General features: G+C 42.8%; 1 protein-coding gene across 24 annotated transcripts in view; it reads right to left on the bottom strand.

Annotated features, from left to right (window-relative positions):
• The window catches only part of BIVM (basic, immunoglobulin-like variable motif containing), a 32,543-nt gene that overhangs the window by 6,221 nt on the left and 5,588 nt on the right, over positions 1-20,734 (bottom strand). For 14 of the 24 annotated variants that reach the window (XR_011259604.1, XR_011259605.1, XR_011259606.1 and 11 more), the window contains 5 exons: positions 12,689-13,286; positions 8,889-9,015; positions 5,089-5,184; positions 4,452-4,556; positions 4,139-4,233 (listed from right to left, as the gene is read on the bottom strand). Coding sequence is in view for 9 of the 24 variants with exons in the window: in XM_069602417.1 (XP_069458518.1) it covers positions 4,139-4,233; positions 4,452-4,556; positions 5,089-5,184; positions 8,889-9,015; positions 12,689-13,286 (1,021 nt within the window). In the remaining 15 variants the exon portion in view is untranslated. The remainder of the gene's footprint in view (positions 1-4,138; positions 4,234-4,451; positions 4,557-5,088; positions 5,185-8,888; positions 9,016-12,688; positions 13,287-20,734) is intronic. The other 10 variants (XR_011259609.1, XR_011259615.1, XR_011259616.1 and 7 more) reach the window with 2 other exon arrangements.

Genomic DNA, 20,734 nt, shown 5'->3' with positions numbered 1-20,734 from the left:
CCTTTCTACAAAAGTCACCCAAATTAGAGGAACAGTTTTCACAAGCCAAGTGGTAAGAACACCTTTCTAGAGACTGGCTGGTGAAAAACTGCATCCTCGTATAACTGCTTCTCCTTGTGTCTTTCCGATGGCTGCATGTATTAGTGACAAAGTAATTTCAAAAGTATTACATAAGAAACCAGTTTTTAACCACCACTCAAAACTTAAAGCCATTAACTGAAGTTTCATTAACTTGCATCTCCTGGAAGAGGCTAAATTATTCATGAACAAACAGCCCATTAAGACAGGAAATACTAAAAATGGTTGAAATAGAAGAAAATTTCCAAGTTATGGCTTCTCTGATGGACTTTCTGGCCACTGAAATAGCTGAAGCCCAAGAACAGCTGGTCAATGGCTGTAACAGAGCCAAGAAGGTGGGAGCCACCCCCAACCCCCAGAGATACACACAATTTGCGAGTTCCATGGAGACCATAACATTTCTGTCTTAAACTCTTTCTCCAAGGTTTCAGCTAGGAGATTTTTACTCATAGATTCACCATAGATTTTTACTTCATTATGTGCATTCCTGCATGCAAGGCAATCTTTTCTACTACAATCTCTATTTCATAATAATAAATAAGTCTTTCTGCTGTTTTGGGCTGAGTTCCCCAAACAAACTAAAAACCAACACCCGAGGACAGTTCTAAATGAATTCTAAGAACTAAAATTAAGAAGATGCTCAGTATTTCATTTCCACAGCTGAACTTGGTTGTAGATATATTCCAAAATAGTAAGCAAATGTAAATAGATTTGGACTCTTCATAAATCCACGTGTGTAAAGATTCTTACACACATAACTGGCTTAGGAAGAACTCTTGAAATCTTTGTCAGATTGTGAAAATGCCAAGTAAAAAGTTACCCCAGATAACCAAAACTAACTGTGAAAGAACTTTATTGTAACTTTTTAATGGAAATCTTTATTTCACACTTCCCTGCTTAAGTCCAATATAATCCAAAACAGCTGATTTTCTTATTGTGATTATGAATAGGAGTCACATTAATGTCTGGAATATATTCAGGGGCAAATGAGATAGGAATGAAAGTTTGCCATCATTAATATTCATACTATTTCACCTGCTACAAATACTCTTCGACAATGTCCTAGGGTCACGTGGGTAAGGTCAGAGGGCATCATACTTAGAATCAAAGGGCTACTGAGGGAAGTCCCTATGACCGAGGAGCAGGGCAGACACACATTAAAAAGATACAACATCATATGAGGCTGCACGTCCCAAATGCCAAACAACAGACAAAAATGACCAGTATTACAGAAATTAAGAGGAATCTGAGTGTCAGACATAAGGCAGGGCTTGCTAAGGACCACTGAGGCTTGAAGAGGAAGATGGATCAGTTATTCTTCAGGAAAACACACGTAGAAAAAGAGACAGTGAGGAGTCAAGTCTTATAACAGGGAAAGTGAAAACAAGAACAAAATTAGAAAAATACAGCATTGAAATTTATTTGAAGAAATTATAGAAACAATTCCTCTCCTCCCATCAAAAAGAAAAGAGGAGGGATGGAGAGAAGAGCCTATTCCTCGAAGAAAAACACTGATGTGTGTTGCAAAGTCTACCCTCTCTCAGCTTTCCATCGCCTGATCAATTACTTAGAGAGCCTGTGTTGACAGCCACCGTGGAAACAGAAAAAATTATTAACATCATTTAAGGCTCCCCTTTCCATGGAGAAAGGAAAGTGAAGTCGCTCAGTCATGTCTGACTCTTTCGTGACCCCATGGACTGTAGCCTACCAGGCTCCTCTGTCCATGGAATTTTCCAGGCAAGAGTACTGGAGTGGGTTGACATGTCCTCCTCCAGGGCATCTTCCCAACCCAGGGATCAAACCCGGGTCTCCCACATGGCAGGCAGATGCTTTACCGTCTGAGCCTGACCAGGGAGGCTCCATGGAGAAAGGCCCCCTGCAACTGCACAGAGCTATAATTCAGTCAATAAGAATAAAATTAACATTGATTGAGTCCTTACTCTGTCAAGCAAGGGGCTAAGTGTATTACAAATACGTCTCCTTTTATCTTCACAGTGACCCCGTGGGGTGAAAGTATGGAGACAAGGTCCACACTGGGTCAGTAAGATAACAGTCTACACTGGCTCAGTGAGTGAGAGTTTAAGTGCCTCGTTCAGATCACAGAACCAGGATGTGCAGAAACCACTATTCGGACTCCAAGTCTGCCTGCCTCACAAGCAGCTGGATATGCCTGCGAAAAGGCAACAGAAATAGACCCTGTTTATTTACCATTACCTTGAGCTTGGTAAACCAGGTACCCTCTCTGCTGACAAAACCTCTGCTTGAGCAGACTTCAATTTGATTTCGGATGCACGCAGCAGTAAGCGGCAGCTGGCAGCAAGCAGCAGCGAGTGCTAGCTGGAAGCAGGGGCTTAGGTTCTCAGACCTGGACTCCTAACCGCCATGGCACAGGAGCCAGCAGTTAGATTTAAGGTTCCTAGCCTTGCCGGCCTAGTCAGGAACAAATTCAGGCAAGGAGGCAGAAGATAAAGAGTAAAGTAAAAAGTTTATTGAAAAGAAAAGTACATGCGGAAAGGCACATGGGCGAACTCAGAGAGACAGTGGTGCCTTTGGGAAGTTTAAATCCTTTAGAAAGAGGCAGTTTTCTGGATCTAGATCTTCCCTCAGGCCAGTCACCTTGCTTTGTCCCCCCTGGTTAATATGTCTTAGGACCACCCCCTGGGATGTGCACGCACACCCTAGCCAAGATAGATCTCGAAGTGAAGGCTTCTGGGAGGAACACGACTCATTATGGCCTGGAATTATCTTCTGACTTTTGACTCCAAGGAGCCTTTCTGAGCATAGGTAGTGTCTCCCTTATCAGACAGGGCTTTTTCCTTTCTTTGTCCTGGCCATAATTATGCCCTTGAGGTAAGAGCAAAGACTGGCTATTTATCCTGTTTCTTGTTGGTTGTAAATTCCTCAACAGGAGCCCAGCTCTCTCTGATGTCAAGAAATCCAAAGAGGAGGTTGGCTGACTGTAAATTCCCCAACTTGGAGTCCACCTGTATCCTACCTGAAGTAAGGCATCACTGAGCCTTCTTCTCAGCTAGGCTTGGATCTTGGGCTTCTGTGTCCATCCCGGCTGAATCCAGTTTTAGCAAAAATTCTGCCAAAGTCAGTTGAGAGAGAATCCCCCACCCGGATACCAGATCAAGGTCCTTATCCTTCACTCTTAAAGCCCAACCGTTAGACTGCCTGAGATAAGACCTGTTAGACTGGCTCAGCAAGGACCCTTGATGTCTCTTCTTAATAACCTTCCATCCATGGAACCTTCGCTTTGAGAGTTGGTTTGTTGTTTCAGGTTGAGCCCGATTGCTCCCCCATGACCCAGTTCCCCATTACGACAGTCTTCAATAGTCTTCCTTACCCTTTTGACAAGTGTCGGAAGGACATTTTCTTTAACACTGTGTTGTAGGTTTCTGATCGTAAATTCAAAACGCGATTGTGAAACTTAAAAAATGGAAACGTTCAAATAATGCAAATTATCCAACTAGCACATAACTAACACAATCCTTAAGATCCACTGCATTATTCTCTGTAACAACCAAGACCCTTTTATAACAGAACTGCGTCACTTTCACAGTTCGCTGTCCCGTTGTTACGTATTTTTACGCCGCTCTAACAACAAATATTCTAAAATCTTTGCATTCCCTTTCAGGAAGAGGAACTGCAAATTCCATGCTGCTTCCTGAAAGGATTTTAGTAGCAGCAAGCTCTCTCTCTCTCTCTTTCTCACACACACACATACACACACATACACACACACACACTCCATGGGCCCAAAAAACACACCGTGCTAAAACAGTGTTTATGACATGCCATAAAGTTTTAAAAGTTCTACACTCAAAGAGGAAAAGAACTAAAAAATATTAAACTGTATATTGAAAAGTACTCTATATATTACTATCAATATTATCTATTATGATTTTCTCTTAGATAGAATGATAGACTGTATTTAGAGTTTACAGCATGTCCCATGAATCAAAACCAATCTTTGAGATGAATCCTAAAGCATATACCTGTGTGTGTGTGTGTGTGTATGTATGGGTGTGTGTAAATCTTCTACGTATTTACTTACCAGTTTCTCCAGCTGTTTTATTCTTCCCATGAGGCTTATATAGAACATATGAGCAGCCTTTTACATGGAAGTGGTCGTTAATTTGTCTAAACCACCTGAAAAATAACAAGAAGACTCACTCATAGCAACAATTCCATAACAAAGAAAGTGCTATTCTAATTTCAGTAAAATTCGGGCAGAGCCCAAGTCTGGCATATCTATCAGAAGTTGGGTTCAAACAGTCAGATACATGGTTTACTATCAATGTACATCTACAGAATTATTATTTTGCAGAACTAGAAATAAGGTCTTCCTCTAAGCTCAGGCTTCATACCTCATAAGTGTTGTATTTCCAGTGAAGGGGCCGAACCTAATATCTTCAAATGGAGGCTGAAAGCCCAAAATATGTAAAGCTTCTTCTTGAGTGATGGCTGGAAGACTACAAAAGAAATACGGCCTTTCATTTGACAATTTCCATCAGACGCAAATGCAGCCTGTCTCAATGTCACTATGTCTGTCTCATTTGCAAACAGTTTTACTAACATTTAAAATTTTTATCTTATCAGAAACAATGCATGCATATATTTTTAGCTAAAAGGTTTCAAACAAAATATGGCAGTTTCCCCCCAATTTCTAAAAAATCTGGTCTTAAAAATCTCCCATTATAGGGACTTCCCTGGCAGTCCAGTGGTTAAGAATCCACCTGCAATGCAGGGGATGTGGGTTCAATCCCTGGTCAGGGAACTAAGATCCCACATTCTGCAGGACAACTAAGTCTGTGCATCGCAACTAAGACCTGATGCAGTCAATCAATAAATACATTTTTAAAAAGAATGTTTAAAAAAATCTTTCATTATTCCATATTTCAAAATCTTCAAAATTATTATTCCATATTTCAAAATCTTTGGTTTGCTTTTGCAACACCAAAGAACTCCTGAATTTGGAGTTTAGAGATAGCTTATCAAACTTACTTTCCAGCTCCCATTGTGCTATATAAGAAATTCCAACAAGAAACTAACGAGGAGATGCCACAAGAAGTCTTATATTGTGGTCGGCTTATGCAGTACCTGAAAAAATAAAAGACTGTCTCCTTCACTCGAATAAACACAAAATACGCATATAAAAACAGAACACTCATGGCAACTGAGCATGTTAGCATAACGAAAACTTTGATCATTCAAACCAATGTGAAATATTTATTCATTTATTTTCATATTTGTTAAACACATTATAAATACATAACTGGCTCAAATGGTCAAGAACACACCGGGCAGTGCAGCAGCTCAGGAGATGCACGTTCAGTTCCTGGGTCGGGAAGATCTCCTGGCAGAGGAAATGGTAACCCACTCTAGTATCCTTGCCTGGAAAATCGCATGGACAGAGAGGCCTGAAGAGCTTTAGTCCACACGGTTGCAAAGAGTGGGACATGACTGAGCATGCGTGCATTGTAAATGCATAACAATAAATCATGCTTTTTAAGAATGATGGCTAAGTATGACTGCTGCTGCTGCTGCTGCTGCTGCTGCTGCTGCTGCTGCTAAGTCGCTTCAGTCGTGTCCTACTCTGTGCGACCCCATAGACAGCACCAGGCTTCCTCGTCCCTGGGATTCTCAAAGTAAGAACACTGGAGTGGGTTGCCATTTCCTTCTCCAATGCATGAAAGTGAAAAGTGAAAGTGAAGTCACTCAGTTGGTCCAACTCTTAGTGACCGCATGGACTGTAGCTCACCAGGCTCCTCCGTCCATGGGATTTTCCAGGCAAGAGTACTGGAGTGGGCTGTCATTGCCTTCTCTGAAGTATGACTAGTTCAAGTGAATGCTACCCAAATCAATGGAAAAAAATTACAAATATATAAATGTAGATGCCAGCTCCTAAAATTTCATTGCAAACTCCTAGTTGAGCTACATGAATGACTATTAGCAACTTCAGCTATAGGAATTCTATATATTCTCTGGATATTACTCCCCTATCAGATACATGATCTGCAAACATTTCCCCCCACCTTGTAGGCTGCCTTTTCACTTTGTTGATTGTTTCCTTTGGTGCGCAGCAATGTTTAAGTTTGATATAGTCCCATTTGTCTATTTTTGCTTTTGCTACCTGTCCTTTTCATGTCATACTCCAGAAATCACTGCCATCCAATGTCATGAAGATTGTCCCCTATGTTCTAGGATCTTATAGCTTTAGGTCTTACATTTAGGTCTTTAATCAATTTTGAGTTAATTTTTGTGTATGATGTGAAGTAAGGGTCCAGTTTCATTCTTTTGCACATGGATATCACAGCACTCTTTTCCAAAGAGACCATCCTTTCCTCATCTTGTGGTCTCGACACTCTTGCAAAAGATTATTTGCCTGTCTGTGTGAATGGTTATTTCTAAGCTCAATTCTGTTCCATTGGTCTATGTCTGTCTTTATGCCGGTACCACACCATCTTGGTTATTGTAGCTCTGTAATATGTTTTGAAATCAGGAAGTGTGTGGCCTGTGTTGCCCTCCTGTAAGCACCACCTTTCCTGTAAATCCCTAGAGGCAGTGTCCTCAGCTAGCATACAGGGGGTAAGATAATCAGGTAGAGATCAGTACAGTGTCTTCTCCTGAAACCCTTCCTGCATTTCTGTAGTGCTGTCCTGGATCTCCTCAAAGAACTCAGATTCTTCCCCTCTCACTCCACGGCTCATACCCCTAGATTTAACCAGAGTCACCAAATGGTTGGGGGACGTCACCTGAAATGTAGAGCAACCTGCATTGTTCGAGGCCAGCAGTAGTCTATGAGGTCTCAGTATCTCCTCTCTGTTAATACAGAATGTATGGGATCTGATGAGTATGTATTAGAGCCGATGGTTTGGAGATGTTGCTATTTCTTTGTTTCGGGGAAGATAGAGGATTTCCTGTTTTTCATTTTGTTGTTATTGTTTTCATGGGTTTGAGGGAAGGAGAGGAGTAAAAAGACCTTATTCCGTCATGGTTCAATCTGCCTCCTCCATCTTACACACTTCTTCACAAATCCTTAGGATCAAGCTTAGGGACTGTTAAGATTTTTCATACATCTTCATCAGTCCAAACTTGTTGACCAGTCTTGTTCATGACCACCTTAAAACTTTTACATTCTGTGGGTCTTTCCATTCCATCTCTAACCTTGTATCATTCTCCAGGAAATACACTTGTCATCTAGGTAATTTTTCCCCTTAGGTTATTTTTCACATCTATCTTTCCTCATCCAAGTCTTTATGGCCTTACATGTTACACTACTAAGAATAATTAATCATATATGTGGTTATAACAAATCCTAAGTCAAAGGGATTCAGAACAAAATGCATAAAACCTCATTCCAAAGAAACTAAAATTAATGTTTTTTATCTGTGTCGCTTCCCCAATACAGTCTACCAGTTTATCTGTGTAAAATATGCTTTTGTTAAAGAGCATCAGTGGATTATCTCTACCCTGGAAAAAAGTTCTAAATCCTTAACCTGACATCCAAGAAATAGACTTTGAAAGGTGTTATAAAGAAAGAACAAGGACTCTGAAGTCCAGTTCTCTTCAGTTTCAACGCAAGATCTACGTATTTGCCATGTGATGTTGGGTAAGTTTCTTAGCTGCTCTGAACCTCCCTCCAGACAGATCGGTCTACTCTTCATTACCAACCTGCCAGACACTTTCCTACCATCCATTCAAAGACCTTTAGACCCTCTGCCCCCTCGTTTTCCTTTCTTAAGCCCCAGCTTCTCAGTGAAGTGCTTCAGTGATCATTACCTCCTCTCAAGTTGGTTCTTTATTCCCACCCACTATCTGACCAAGTTCCTGAGGTTTTTTACATTTTTCTCTCTTCTCAACTAGATTGGAAAATAAAGTCCTGTTTTCTGCCTCTTTGTACTCAGCCCACAGCGAAGCGTCCAATATTTATAAAGTAAGAGAAAGAAATCTAATATTTCTAAAACGTCACACAAAAGAATTTTTAAAAACCTCAAATCACAGATTAGTAGTACCTAAAAACTATCATGACTTAAACAGCCTTTTCTTTAGAATAGGGACTCTATGTTAAGGCTACCAAATAGCCTGAGCTGCTAAGTGGAAGATCTTCTCATTAAAGGAATGCCAGTTAGTAAAGGCAGAAGAAATGAGAGAATTTTGAAAAATCACCATTTTATAACAGGATTCAGGAAGGGGTCATCAGTGGGTTTGGTTAAAACCGCTAGATGAAAAGCTGATGGCTGTCTAGATGTGAGCTCGAAGCCGCTGTCAGTAGTGTGACGACCTGAGAGCTGCAGAGGGAAGAAAGGGGCCTAACAGTGTGGCTGAGGCTGTGGCCTCCTTATTCCAGGGACCACTCTTAGAAGCTCTAATCCCGAATGAGCAGACTCCACATACTTTCTGATGGGATGCAGCATGAAGGCCACAAGGTCACCAAGACGGCATTCTCGCCCCCAAGTATTCAACCAGAATCTAATCATGTCTTTACATCTAACTTCCAGGTTACAAGGACCGCTGTGTGTGTGCTCAGTACCTCAGTCATGTCCGACTCTTTAGGACCCCATGAACTGGAGCCCTCCAGGCTCCTCTGTCCATGGTATTTTCCAGGGAGGAATACTGGAGTCGGTTACCATTTCCTTCTCCAGGGGATCTTCCTGATGCACACCTCCTACACTGGCGCGTGGATTCTTTACCACTTTACCAGGGAAGCCCAAAAATGAGATACTAAGGAAATATTTGTTAACTTCATTAGGTATGACAGTGGTACTGTGGTTAGGTAAAAAAGGTCAATTTTTAGCGATTACCATCGTCTGAGGTCTAATACTTTCCGCTGCTTAATATCTTCAAGAGGAGAATACTGAGGCCACTCCCTTTGATGTTTTCCTTTCTTATCTGATGTTTTTTTCTTGGAAACTTGCTTCTTTCCATTGCCTGGAACACAAGAGTATAAAAATGAGGTAAGATGAAGTAAGCCCTCTAAACAATACAATTAATTATGTAACAAATATCAAAGTAGCTAGGTCTAAAAATGCTATTCACAAACATATTCAAAACTGTATGTATCTTCAAGAATGCCCTCTGCCTTAAAGAAAGGGATAGAGAATAAAAATACATTTAAACAACCATGAATGTCATTTCCTATCAGGTTCTTATATTTTAATCCCTGAACTACTCACTTAGCTAGCAAAAGAATCAATCACAAAATGCTTAGCCACATTTAGAAAATCAAATTTCCTTTCTAAAAAACAATAAAACCACATTAACGTTACTCTGCTGAGAAAGTAAAAGCAGCAGATCCAATAATCTGAAGATGTGATGTTTAAAAATAGCTCCAGGCCTACAGAGACCACAAAATGAATTAAGAATGATGCATACAAGTACATTATTAAAATGCAACTTTAGCACCGGGAGCCAGAATGGAAAACAAAGTCTCCTTTCTGTGCAAGTAGGTATATATGTGTGCACAGACAGACACACAGACACCACACACATTCTCTAAAAGACACAAAAGGCAACACAGTGGTTATCTATGGGGGGGAGGGAAAATTGGGAGCCTCACCAAGGGGAAACAAAAGGGAATTTTTATACTCTTTGATTTCTATACTTTTTTATTTCCATTCAGTGGATCACCCAGTCCAAAAATAATATAAATTAAAATATTATTCATTAACATCCAAGCCTCATTTCACTAAAACACCATGAACATTTCACACAGCTATGTGCACTTTATATCTTTATTTTTATTTTCGATCTCACTGCATGTGGGATCTCAGTTCCCCGACCAGGTATCCAACCTGCACCCTTGGCATTGGAAGGGCAAAGTCTTAACCTCTGGATCACCAGGGAAGTCCTAGCTAGGTGCACTTTAAAATCTCTCACACGTATACATTTTAAATAAAATCAATCTGCTATAAAAATTAAATAAAAGCTAATATTTCATTTTCATGAGTCAGTCATAAATTAGACAATATGGATTATAGAGATACATGTTTAAAAAACAAACGTGGAAGAAGATACATTTTCTTCACTCAAGATGCTCCACAATGAAACCATCTGGCACCCAAAACCAGCTGGAACCATAAAGACCTACTGTATAGCACAGGGAACTACACTCAATAATTTGTAGTAACTTGTAAGGGGAAAGAATCTGAAAAATATGTATGTATATGTACAACCCTACCACTGAGCTGTACATCTGAAACAGCATGACACTGTAAATCAACTATATTTTAATAAAAAAATTTAAAAAGACTGAGGTCACATGTCCTCTGTCCACAATGGAACTAAATTAGACATTGGTACCTAGAAAAACCCTAAATATATGGAAATAACATAGCACACTTCTAAATAAGGTATTTATCGAAGAAGAAATTATAAGGGAAATTGGAAAATACTTCAAACTAAATGACAGTTGAAAATGAAGTGTATTAAAATCTATGGTCTTCAGCAAAAACAGCACTCAAAGTGAAAGTGTTAGTTGCTCAGTGGTGTCTGACTCTGTGACCCCAGAGACTGTAGCCCGCCAGGCCCCTCTGTCCATGGGATTCTCCAGGCAAGATACTGGAGTGATATGCAACTTCTTCCCCCAGAGGATCTTTCAGACCCAGTAATCGAACCTGGGTCTTCCACATTGCAAGCAGATTCTTTTCCATCAGAGCCACCAGGGAAACCCCAAAACAGTACTTGGTGAGCAATTTTAGAGCATTTAATACTTAACATGAAAAGTCTTGCATCAAGAGGACAGAAAATAAAGAACAAAATAAACCCAAAATAAGAGGAACAAAATAGTAAAGAGCATAAATCGGTGAAACAAAAACAGACAATTCAGAAACTTAGTAAAGCTAAAAGCTGGTTATTTGAAAAGACAAAGTTGATACACTCACCGCTAGGAAAAAAAAAAAGAACATAAACTACCAGCATCGGGGATGAAAAAGGAGTTATCACTAATGACCCCACAGGTGTTACAGGGATAAAAGGAACTGTTAGGAACAGCTTTATGTCAACACCTTGACAATGTGGATGAAATGCACAGACTAAACTGACAGAATCTATGGGAATTAAGACAACTCCATAACTGTATTTAGAGACTGTTATTACCCCTCTGAAAACCGCTCAGAAAACAGGATGAGAGGACACTTCCCAATGGCACTAGTGGCAAAGAATCTGCCTGCCAGTGCAGGAGACATGAGAGGCAGGTGTGATCCCTGGGTCAGGAAGGTCTCCTGGAGGAGGGCACGGCAACCCACTCCAGTATTCTTGCCTGGAGAATCCCATGGACAGAGGAGCCTGGCGGGCTACAAGTCCATAAGGTCACAAAGAGACCGACACAAACCAAAGTGACTTAGCCCATACAGCACACACAAGACAGCTCTACCATCGTATTTAGAGAGTGCCATCAGCCCTCTGAAAACCCCTCAGAAAACAGGAAGAAAGAACACTTCCCAACACATCTTAGGAGACCTGAACAGATACTACCAAAAAAAAAAAAATGATGGACCAATCACCCACAAATAGAGACACAAAGTGAAATTCTGATGACTCCCCAAGAATTACAAATTTACAAAACATTCTGTGAAACAAGTTGATTTTGTCAATGAACGAGCAGATGGACAGAGATTTTACAAAATGATCCGAAAAGCCAAGAAATAATACGAACCTGACTTCTGCCTCTTTCTAGCTGTGCAAATGTATCCCAAAATTTATCCCCTCTATGCCTCCATTCCTTCACCTATAAAATGAAGACAACAGGACCTACCTCACAAAATTCGTCTTACTGTGCATTCCAAAGAAAGACATGAAGGGTATTAGTATGTGCTCCAGAACTACCACGTTGCGATAGTAAAGACTGCACTGCACCCCCTTACATTGTGCAGTGGGCAACCTACTCGGTGGCACCTGGAGACCCTGCTGAGTGCTCAAAACTTTTTAACAACAGAAAAGTCAGACTGTTATATAGTAACAAAGAAAACTAGATGCTTAACTGGGAAATATGAATTCACATCGCTGCAAAACAGAAATACTATGTTATTCTAGCCACCTCATTACCCACTTCTAAACTACTGCGTACTTAGCTGTAATATTTCCGTTTAACAGCACTCTTAGATTTGGCCCAAGCTCGCAAAACACAAGGGTTAAGTTTGAAATTTCCAATGGCAACACATTAATGAACTAAATGTCTTACACCCAAGGTTATTTTTTAAAACTATAATGAAATACCAACTCGATGGACATGAGTTTGAGCAAGCTCCGAGTTGGTGATGGACAGGGAAGCCTGGCATGCTGCAGTCCACATGGCTGCAAAAAGCTGGATACGACTGAGCAACTGACCTGAAGTGATAATGAAAAACAACACAGTGTAAGTGTTAATCACTCAGTTGTGTCCATCTTTTTGTGACTCCACAGACTGTAGCCCTCCAGGCTCCTCTGTCCATGGGGATTCTCCAGGCAAGAATACTGGAGTGGGTTGCCATTCCATTCTCCAGAGGATCTTCCAGAACTGGGTCTCCTGTATTGCAAGAAAATGTGCCTAATTGCAAGTTTAAACAAGTGATATTGCTTGTTTTCTCCTTATTTTCACTTGAAAACATCCAGGCTCCTTCCTCACCTGATTTGTGTTTCAAATTCGTGGTCACTCCATCAAATTCAGATTTATCAATTTCCCACGCGAGAGGTAGCTTGCCCAGGCTGTTGGATAAGTTCTCCAAGCTGTTTTCTTCATTGTAGATGATATCCGACGTACTGGCTGAGATGCCAATGTACCTTGAGGAATTATTTGCCGCAGATAAAGAGGTACTATCAGAGAGGCAAGAACGAGCTGGATTTGGAGTTTTATAGATTGAGGTGGCCTGGTTGAGAAAGGCATAGTCTGAACAGATGGCGTAAATCTTCTCCCGAGTGTGGGTCACTGGACAGCTCCACGGATAATGACCATCCCCTCTGGGACCCAGGGGTTCTCCAGAGGCACGGGTGCAGAAAGATTGAACGGCACCTTGCAGGCTCTCTTCGGGAGACCTTCTCTCGGATTTGTGCTCACCATTTCCAGAATCATCTGCCCCTTCTGCTTCTGCAACGTTAGGCATTGAACGCAACTGTGAAAGTTCTGTTGTGAGGAAGAGGGTGCCACACTTTCTATTTCTTGAGAAACAGCTGTGACAATCGTTTACAGCATTCTGCAAAAACGTGAGAGCTGCAAAAATGGGCTCCTAAGGAAAGAGGGAGGAGACAGAAAGATCAACAACCCACTAGACACTGCAAAATGCAAACATATATTCTAAGTGTTTCACAGGCCTTCGTCCGATAAATATTTATTTCACAACTACTGTACACTTCAGTTGTGATCACTGACCATCTGTCTGGTTAAAAATTATTGTTAAATGATGCTTTGGGATAATAAAGGATGAGATGGTTGGATAGTATCACTGATTCAGTGGACATGAACTTAGGAAAGCTCTAGGAGATAGTAAGGGACAGGGAGGCCTGGCAGGTTGCAGTCCATGGGGTCACAAAGAGTCGGAGATGACTTAGCGACTGAACAACAAATAGGATAATAAAAAGACCAATGACTCCATTTAAAGATGGGCAAAATATCTGCACAGTCATTTCTCCAAAGATGATGTAGCAACGATCAATAAGCACATAAAAAGATGTGCATCACTAGCCTTCGTGGAAATGCAGATCAAAACCACAGTGAGATACCACCTCATATTGATCCAAGCGGCTTGAATCGAAAAGACAGATAATCATAAGGATCAAGAAGGAAGTGGAGAAACTGGAACCCTCATACAATGCTGGTGGAAATGCAAAATGCTCCAGTGACTTTGGAAAACAGCTCCCTAAACGTTATACATGAAGTTAGCATATGATCCAGCAATTTCACTCCTCAGAATATATCTAAGAGAACTGGAGATGTCTGTCCACACAAATGTCCAGAGCAGTACTACTCATAATAGCTGAAAAAAAAAAGAAAAGGAAACTACTCAGTTCTATCCAAACGATGAAATACTATTGGACAATAAGAAGAAACAAAATACTGATCCATGTTACAACATGGGTGAACCCTGAAAGCATTATGCTAAGTAAAAGAAGCCAGTAACAAAGGACCAGAGAGAGTGCAACTCCTTTTACATGAAATGCTCAGATTGGGAAAAGCTACACTGACAGAAATTAGATGAGGGATTACCTAAGGGCTTGTGAGGGGAAAGAAGATTGGCAGTGATGGGGTTTCTTCCTGGAGGAATGAAAATATTCCCTGATTGTGATGATGAACGCACAACTTTGTGAATGTAGTAAGAGCTGCTGAACTGGACACTTTAAATATGTGCAAGGGGCTCCTCCTCATTAGGTAAGACGCCCATGCCCCTTTCTCTCTGGGCGTGTATCTCTGTCTTGTTTCTGTCTTAAATAAACAAACTGTTTCTCTGTGTGTTCTCCCAAAATAAGCAATAAAGAAATAAATATAAATAGATGGATATAAATAAGTAAGTGAATTGTATGGTATATAAGCTTCCCTGGTGGCTCAGTGGTAAAGAATCTGCCTGCAAGGCAGGAGCCGGAGAAGACTGGGGTCAGGAAGATCCCCTGGAGGAGGGCATGGCAACCTATTTCAGTGTTCTTGCCTGGAGAATCCCATGGACAGAGGAGCCTGGCGGGCTACAGTCCATAGGGTCACAAAGAGTCAGACATGACTGAAGCAACTTAGCACGCACACACACATGGTGTATACGTATCTCAAAACTCTGCAGGCATCACCACAATGAATCATAGCCCATAGTAACTAACTTCTGATCAGTCTCAGGAAAAACTGAGTTTCAGGCGTACACCTAGCCTTTGGGGAAGAAAACAAAGTTTAATAACAACCGAGGGTTATCTGAGGAAGTTGAAGATTTAAACAAAAGGAAGACCTTGGTGAATCAAACCATTCCAGGTGATATGGGAGATCCCTTGAAGCAAGTGCCCAAGCAGAGTAAGCCCACCTCCCAAGGGACCACTTCATAGATAAAACCCACCCTGGGTCACCAGCTGGAATGTGACCAGTTATTGTCTCTGTCCCTTCACTTACGTGAAAAACTAGAAATGAGAATAGTTTTCCCAGATTACAGGAAAATGATTATGTAAAACCCATCCTCAAATACTGAATAACAAAAACTGATGATTAAGACACTGGAATCTGTAAAGCAATTATCCTTCAATTAAAAAATAAATTAAAAATATACATTGGAAAGGACCTGATGCCAGGAAAGACTGAAGGCAGGAGGAGAAGGGGTCAACAGAAGATGAGATGTTTGGATGGCATCACCGACTCGATGGACATGAGTTTGAGCACAACATCTATTTCTGCTTTATTGACTATGCCAAAGCCTTTGACTGTGTGGATCACAATAAACTGTGGAAAATTCTGAAATAGATGTGAATATCAGACCACCTAACCTGCCTCTTGAGAAAACTATGCAGCTCAGGAAGCAACAGTTAGAACTGGACATGGAACAACAGACTGGTTCCAAATAGGAAAAGGAGTACATCAAGGCTGTATATTGTCACCTTACTTATTAAACTTCTATGCAGAGTACATCATGAGAAACGCTGGGCTGGAAGAAACACAAGCTGGAATCATTTCTGGAGAAATATCAATAACCTCAGATATGCAGATGACACCATCCTTATGGCAGAAAGTGAAGAGGAGCTAAAAAGCCTCTTGATGAAAGTGAAAGAGGAGAGTGAAAAAGTTGGCTTAAAGATCAACATTCAGAAAACGAAGATCATGGCATCCAGTCCCGTCACTTCATGGGAAATAAATGGGGAAACAGTGGAAACAGTGTCAGACTATTTTGGGGGGCTCCAAAATCACTGCAGATGGTGACTGCAGCCATTAAATGAAAAGACGCTTACTCCTTGGAAGAAAAGTTATGACCAACCTAGATAGCATATTCAAAAGCAGAGACATTACTTTGCCGACTAAGGTCCGTCTAGCCAAGGCTATGGTTTTTCCTGTGGTCATGTATGGATGTGAGAGTTGGACTGTGAAGAAGGATGAGGGCCGAAGAATTGATGCTTTTGAACTGTGGTGTTGGAGAAGACTCTTGAGAGTCCCTTGGACTGCAAGGAGATCCAACCAGTCCATTCTGAAGGAGATCAGCCCTGGGATTTCTTTGGAAGGAATGATGCTAAAGCTGAAACTCCAGTACTTTGGCCACCTCATGTGAAGAGTTGACTCATTGGAAAAGACTCTGATGCTGGGAGGGATTGGGGGCAGGAGGAGAAGGGGATGACCGAGAATGGGATGGCTGGATGGCATCACGGACTCAATGGACGTGAGTCTGGGTGAACTCCAGGAGATGGTGATGAACAGGGAAGCTTGGCGTGCTGCGATTCACGGGGTCACAGAGTCGGACACGACTGAGCAACTGAACTGAACTGGGAGATAGTGAAGGACAGGGAAGGCTTGAGTGCTGCAGTCCATGGAGTCACAAAGAACCAGACAGGACTGAGCAACTGAACAACGGAAGCGATAAGCAATCATAGAAGATGGTTCCCACAAGAGCCCTGGAGTCTGTGAGGAGAAACCGGCACAGCTACTGCATGTCCTTTGTGGAATTTATGGAACAGAGCACCACACAAAGAGGACCCCACACATCCTGTGTGCTGTGCTTAGTCGGTCAGTCCTGTCCAACTCTTTGCAACCCCATGGACCGTAGCCCACCAGGCTCCTCTGTCTATGGGATTCTGCAGGCCAGAATACTGGAGTGGGTTGCCATGCCCTCCTCCACTGGATCTTCCCAACCCAGGGATAGAACCCAGGTCTCCTGCATTGCAGGCAGACTCTTTACTGTCTGAGCCACCAGGAAAGCCCCCACATATCCCAGGGAAGATTTTATTTTCTTTCTTTTGAAGGAATGCTTCCTCCCTAGTCATACCTTTCGGACAGTGATTTTTTTTTTTTTTAGTACTTTATGCAGAGTTCAGTTATTTGCAGGAGGGCTGGTTTGGCGGGAGCTTCATTGCCAAAGGCGGAACCTCCACGGTTTTTTTGCTTTTTGGTCAAGAAATCCTAGGAGCAGCGGATCTCTTGACAGGACGCCTTGACGGTTTTTTCTTCTTCTTCTCCTGATGTGATGATGGACGAAGATTCAAAAAGAAGCTCTGGGTAGGGCTTCTCTCGTGGCTCAACGGTAAAGAAGCTGCCGGCAGGAGACACCGATCTCTGAACCAGAGAGATCCCACAGGCCTGGGAGCAACTAAGCCCGTGGGCCACAAGTACTGAGCCTGTACTCTAGAGCCCGCGAGCCACAGCTGCTGAAGCCCGCAGGCTGAGCCCACAAGCCACAGCTACTGAGCCTGCGCTCTAGAGCCGGCGAGCCACAGCTACCGAGCCTGCGCTCTAGAGCCCGCGAGCCACAGCTACCGAGCCTGCGCTCTAGAGCCCGCGAGCCACAGCTACCGAGCCTGCGCTCTAGAGCCCGCGAGCCACAGCTACCGAGCCTGCGCTCTAGAGCCCGCGAGCCACAGCTACCGAGCCTGCGCTCTAGAGCCCGCGAGCCACAGCTACCGAGCCTGCGCTCTAGAGCCCGCGAGCCACAGCAACCGAGCCTGCGCTCTAGAGCCCGCGAGCCACAGCTACCGAGCCTGCGCTCTAGAGCCCGCGAGCCACAGCTACCGAGCCTGCGCTCTAGAGCCCGCGAGCCACAGCTACCGAGCCTGCGCTCTAGAGCCCGCGAGCCACAGCTACCGAGCCTGCGCTCTAGAGCCCGCGAGCCACAGCTACCGAGCCTGCGCTCTAGAGCCCGCGAGCCACAGCTACCGAGCCTGCGCTCTAGAGCCCGCGAGCCACAGCTACCGAGCCTGCGCTCTAGAGCCCGCGAGCCACAGCAACTGAGCCTGCGCTCTAGAGCCTGCGAGCCACAGCTACCGAGCCTGCAGGCTGAGAGCCCTTGCCCCCCAACAAGAGGTGCCACCGCAACGAGCAGACCATGCACCACAACTAGAGAACACCCCCACTCTCCACAACTAGAGAAAAGCTCATGCAGCAATAAAGACCCAGTGCAGTCAAAAATAAAATAAATAAGTAAAATTGATGGAAAAAAAAGAGAGAAGAAGCTCTGTGTATCTGAGGTTGTACAGGCCAAACCCTAAGCTACTCTCTTAGCAGATGCCCTAGCAAAGCATTTTCTTTTTTAAAAAATTTTGTTGAAGTACAGTTGATCTACAAAGTTGCATTAATTTCTGCTGTACAGAATAGTGACTTAGCTATGCTCACACACACATATATATACACATATACGTGTACACACACACACACACACACACACACATATATCCTTTTTCATATCCTTTTCCAGCATGGTTCATCACAAGATATGGAATATAGCTCCCTGCGAGCAAAGTATTTCCTACTTCTTTTCTGTTATTCTCCTGTGTTTCACTAAAAGCCACAGTGGGGAATAGAGGGAGGTCTAATTTCTGGGTTGGGCTTGTGTGGGTGGGTTCCAGGACGGTGGGACATGAAACAGAGCATGGGGCCATGGCGAGGGGCAGTAAACAAAGGTTTAGGGGGCTGGCCGGGTGGGTCAGGATAGACAGAAATGTTCCAGGCCCTGTCCTGTTATCTCTTCATCTCAGACTTAGCTTCTGCTTAGACAGAGCTTCAAGAAAATTAGAGATACCAAGGGAACATTTCATGCAAAGATGGGCTCCATAAAGGACAGAAATGGTCTGGACCTAACAGAAGCAGAAGATATTAAGAAGAGGTGGCAAGAATACACGGAAGAACTGTATAAAAAAGATCTTCACGACCCAGATAGTCATGATGGTGTGATCACTCATCTAGACCCAGACATCCTGGAATGTGAAGTCAAGTGGGCCTTACAAAGCATCACTATGAAGAAAGCAAAGGGGGTGATGGAATTCCAGTGGAGCTGTTTCAAATCCTGAAAGATGATGCTGTGAAAGTACTGCACTCAATATGCCAGCAAATTTGGAAAACTCAGCAGTGGCCACAGGACTGGAAAAGGGCGGTTTTCATTCCAATTCCAAAGAAAGGCAATGCCAAAGAATGCTCAAACTACCGCACAATTGCACTCATCTCACATGCTAGTAAAGTCATGCTCAAAATTCTCCAAGCCAGGCTTCAGCAATACGTGAACCATGAACTCCCTGATGTTGAAGCTGGTTTTAGAAAAGGCAGAGGAACCAGAGATCAAATTGCCAACATCCGCTGGATCATGGAAAAAGCAAGAGAGTTCCAGAAAAACATCTATTGCTGCTTTATTGACTATGCCAAAGCCTTTGACTGTGTGGATCACGATAAACTGTGGAAAATTCTGAAAGAGATGGGAATACCAGACCACCTGACCTGCCTCTTGAGAAATCTGTATGCAGGTCAGGAAGCAACAGTTAGAACTGGACATGGAACAACAGACTGGTTCCAAATCGGAAAAGGAGTACGTCAAGGCTGTATATTGTCACCCTGCTTATTTAACTTCTATGCAGAGTACATCATGAGAAACGCTGGACTGGAAGAAACACAAGCTGGAATCAAGATTGCTGGGAGAAATATCAATAACCTCAGATATGCAGATGACACCATCCTTATGGCAGAAAGTGAAGAGGAGCTAAAAAGCCTCTTGATGAAAGTGAAAGAGGAGAGCTCTTAAAGCTCTTAAAGCTCAACATTCAGAAAACGAAGATCATGGCATCCAGTCCCATCACTTCATGGGAAATAGATGGGGAAACAGTGGAAACAGTGTCAGACTTTATTTTTCGGGGCTCCAAAATTACTGCAGATGGTGACTGCAGCCATGAAATGAAAAGACGCTTACTCCTTGGAAGAAAAGTTATGACCAACCTAGATAGCATATTCAAAAGCAGAGTCATTATTTTGCTGACTAAGGTCCGTCTAGTCAAGGCTATGGTTTTTCCTGTGGTCATGTATGGATGAGAGAGTTGGACTGTGAAGAAGGATAAGCACCAAAGAACTGATGCTTTTGAACTGTAGTGTTGGAGAAGACTCGTGAGAGTCCCTTGGACTGCAAGGAGATCCAACCAGTCCATTCTGAAGGAGATCAGCCCTGGGATTTCTTTGGAAGGAATGATGCTAAAGCTGAAGCTCCAGTACTTTGGCCACCTCATGTGAAGAGTTGACTCATTGGAAAAGAATCTGTCTGATACTGGGAGGGATTGGGGGCAGGAAGAGAAGGGGATGACTGAGGATGAGATGGCTGGATGGCATCACAGACTCGATGGACATGAGTCTGGGTGAACTCCGGGAGATGGTGATGAACAGGGAGGCCTGGCATGCTGCGATTCATGGGGTCGCAAAGAGTCGGACACGACTGAGAGACTGAACTGAACTGAACTGAACTGAACTAGACAGAGCTTCCTTCCTCAGATTAAATGGAGTTTTGCCTTTGGGACCAGCTCTCTGTGCAGCAAGGTGGGGATGTCTGAACAAAGCTAATCTGGAACATATATAAGAGAATATATATGCATGCTGCAGTTCATGAGGCCACAAAAAGTCAGACAGGACAGCGGCTGAACAGCAACAGAAGAGGAGAATATTCTTATCAGAAACATCAGAATGAATGGGAATGAAATCTAAAAGGGAGGGCATTTATGTCTATGTATGGGCTTCCCATGATGCTTACTCCTTCGAAGGAAA

Source organism: Ovis canadensis, chromosome 10 (genome assembly GCF_042477335.2).
Source record: "Ovis canadensis isolate MfBH-ARS-UI-01 breed Bighorn chromosome 10, ARS-UI_OviCan_v2, whole genome shotgun sequence".
NCBI classification, from domain to species: domain Eukaryota; kingdom Metazoa; phylum Chordata; class Mammalia; order Artiodactyla; family Bovidae; genus Ovis; species Ovis canadensis.
The sequence above is the reverse complement of the archived record's forward strand: the minus strand, read 5'-3'. Positions and strand labels throughout refer to the sequence as shown.